The following is a 3,165-nucleotide window of genomic DNA, read 5'->3' on the forward strand; positions in this document are numbered from 1 at the left end:
ATTATTGTTAATACCTTTAGTTTTGAACTTCAGACTGCGCATTTTGCTGCAGACTCTCTCTTTTTGAGGGTAGGGAGTCCGTTGGACCCCTGCTATAGATCATCATACATATCCTGGGATTTTATTATGTCAGAAAATATACTAATCCCATGCTCCCCAGTAACACATCTACAGAATTAATTTGCCCTCTAGGTAAATTGCTGACCTATACAAGGAAAGAAGCTTGAAAACCTCTTGTAAAACTTTATTCCTATCCTTCCTTGTTCCCAATCTGTACTTACTATCGTAAATGCACATACACCTATTATTTGATAGTGCTAAGTCGATATAATCTTTGTCTAATTTAACGACATCTCACCGACACTCCCCGCATGACCCTCTTAATCAATCTAATCCTATCAAATATTATCTAATGTAATTAATCGAATCTAATATGATCTTCGTCTAATCTACCTGCCGTCTCACAAGCATGCCGTGCACCACGCTCCTAAATCATATCGAATATAATCTAATCCTAATCCAATATAATCTAATCCTAATCCGATATAATCTTGTCTAATCTAACCAACATCTAATATAATAATATAATATCTGTCTCCCGTCTTGCAGGTACGCCGCGCGCCATCCTCGTGACGGGCGTGCCGGGGATGGACAGCGAGGACTCCCTCCCACCGTCGTCGACCCCGCCCGCCTCCCTCGGCAGCTCCCCAGCGGGGGTGGGCAGCCCGCCCCCCAGGACGCCCGCGCGGACCCCCCCGCAGACCAGCAGCCACGGTGAGATGGCCCCCCGCCCACCCCCGTGCGCGACGCGGGGGGGGGGGGGGAGGGGCAACCCGGTTGTTTGCGACCTTCCAAGTTTTTGTTTTTCTAATTGTGCATAGTGATATGTGTAATGATGATAATAATGATGTGTGATATTATTTTATATTTATGCGATGAATTATTATTGTTTAATTGCCATGCGAGGGTGGTTAGGTGGGGGGACGTTATACTTGTAAACTTTAAAATATATATAATTGTATACGGTATAGATGTATGTATGTATATATATATATATATATATAGAGAGAGAAAGAGAGGGAGAGAGGCACACATATATATATATATATATATTTTATGTTACATTTAATATTATGTTATATTTTTGAGAGAGATTTTTAACTCCGATCTTGTCCTGTAGGTGGAGCTTCGTCGCAGTGACGACGAGACCTGGAGTCGCAATCTCCCGCCATTAGCGCGACGTTCGCCCGGAGTATCCCCGTTCTCCGCCAGGGGGCGCTCAACCCTACAGCACGAAACCGCTATCGATGCTATCGTGAGACGTTTGCTGTGCGGTCCCCGGCCGAAATCGAAATGCTTTCCAATCTCGACTTACGGGTCAACGTCGCGACTGCGCTCTAGTCTGCAAAACGAGCATTCGCTCCGTCGCTGTGGCGACGGCGCATCTGCCGCGAGAAAGCTCGCGGAGCGGGCGGAAACGCAGGTTGTGCCCTCTGGTGGCGAAAAGCGCTTGCCGTCGAAGATCTCTCATAAGCCGCGTTCCAGTGGTGTGCGTGTTGTCATGGTTACCAACCATGAGAAGGAGCGAGAGAGAATGAGAGAGAGAGGGAGAGAGAGTTAGAGCAAGTGAGAGAGAGAGAGAGAGACAGAGAGATGGAGAGAGAGAAAGTGAGTGAGAAAGAGAGAGGGAGTGAGGGAGAGAGAGAGAGGGAGTGCCGGAGAGAGAGAAAGTGAGTGAGAAAGAGAGAGGGAGAGAGAAAGAGAGAGGGAGAGACTCTCTCTCTCTCTCTCTCTCTCTCTCTCTCTCTCTCTCTCTCTCTCTCTCTCCCTCTCTCTCTCTCTCTATCACCTCTCTCTCTCCCTTTCACCTCTCTTTCTCTGCATACAGGTGGAGGTGGGCGCTGACTTCACCACCGTCGTCGACATCAAACAAGAGCCGGCGGATCGCGCAGACAGCACCGACTCCGACGCCCCCTCGACGCCGCACAAGGATGCAGAGGCGCCCCCTACGTCGTCCGGCGTCGAGACAGAGGCGCCCTCTACGCCGACGACCGACTCGGAGGCGCCCCCTGGCACGCCGACGAAGGAGGTGGTCGCGCGGCGGACGTCGGTGAAGGACAGGAAGATCAACGAGGGGGAGGTGCAGGCGGCCGCCGCCGCCGCGCTGTCCGTCGCTGCTACTAAGGCCAAGGTTGGTGACGATGGTGGCAGACCTGCCAACCCTTACGATGTTTTTTCGTATTCCTTACTAATTCCAAGATGTTTTTACGAATGTACGATCGAACTGAAAAACTTTTTTTACGACTTGAAAATTAATGTGTTTTTTACATTGCGAGTCGAGAAATATCTGGCGATTGTGGGCGCAGCCATATTGGATCACGCGTTCACGTTGTTCTCGCGTGATCTAGAGTTAGTCCCATCATTCATTCATTGCACGCATAACATACAAACAAAATGGCCGCCTGCTGCAAGAAAAGAAAAGCCTTCCTATTTTCATGAATCACAGGTTGGCAGGTGGTGGTGGTGACGATGATGGTGATCGAAACAAAATCTGTTTGGTAAATCCAAGTAGTTAATGCAACCAGCAACAAATCCTTTAACTAACTGGCAATCGCAATCACAATCACGCGCTCAATGGACATGTTATTCCACCCAATCTACATCCCTGCTTCCCTCGCGCCTGCATGTACCTGTTCTAACACTCCATGTTATGGCTTCTCTCAGCATCTGTGCTTCTTTTCCGCCAGTATGTTTGTGTTCTAACACTGCTCTGTGTTTTGGCTTCTCTCTATACACTCCATATTTTGGCTTCTCTCTCTCAGCACCTGGCTTCGGTGGAGGAGAGGAATATCAAGACGCTCGTCGCTCAGCTCGTCGAGACGCAGATGAAGAAGCTGGAGATCAAGCTGCGTCACTTCTACGAACTCGAGAACGTCATGGAGCAGGAGCAGGAGACGGTACGCTCGCGGTGGCGCCCCCTGGCGGTGCCGCACGCCCGTCCCGGTGGCAGTGCTGTCACTATGTGTGTGTGTGTGTGCGTGTGTGTGTGTGTGTGTGCGTGCGTGCGTGCGTGCATGCGTGAGTGCGCGTGTGTGTGTGTGTGTGTGTGTGTGCGTGCGTGCGTGCATGCGTGAGTGCGCGTGTGTGTGTGTGTGTGTGTGTGTG

At 50.1% G+C, this 3,165-nt stretch overlaps 1 protein-coding gene across 1 annotated transcript in view; it reads left to right on the forward strand.

Moving 5' to 3' along the window:
- The window catches only part of LOC106817887 (SWI/SNF complex subunit SMARCC2-like), a 24,391-nt gene that overhangs the window by 20,944 nt on the left and 282 nt on the right, over positions 1–3,165 (forward strand). The window contains exons 16-18 of the mRNA XM_014822596.1: positions 610–716; positions 1,889–2,191; positions 2,823–2,957. Coding sequence (XP_014678082.1) covers positions 610–716; positions 1,889–2,191; positions 2,823–2,957 — 545 coding nt within the window. The remainder of the gene's footprint in view (positions 1–609; positions 717–1,888; positions 2,192–2,822; positions 2,958–3,165) is intronic.

Source organism: Priapulus caudatus, unplaced genomic scaffold (assembly GCF_000485595.1).
Source record: "Priapulus caudatus unplaced genomic scaffold, Priapulus_caudatus-5.0.1 Scaffold1910, whole genome shotgun sequence".
Taxonomy (NCBI): Eukaryota; Metazoa; Priapulida; class Priapulimorpha; order Priapulimorphida; family Priapulidae; genus Priapulus; species Priapulus caudatus.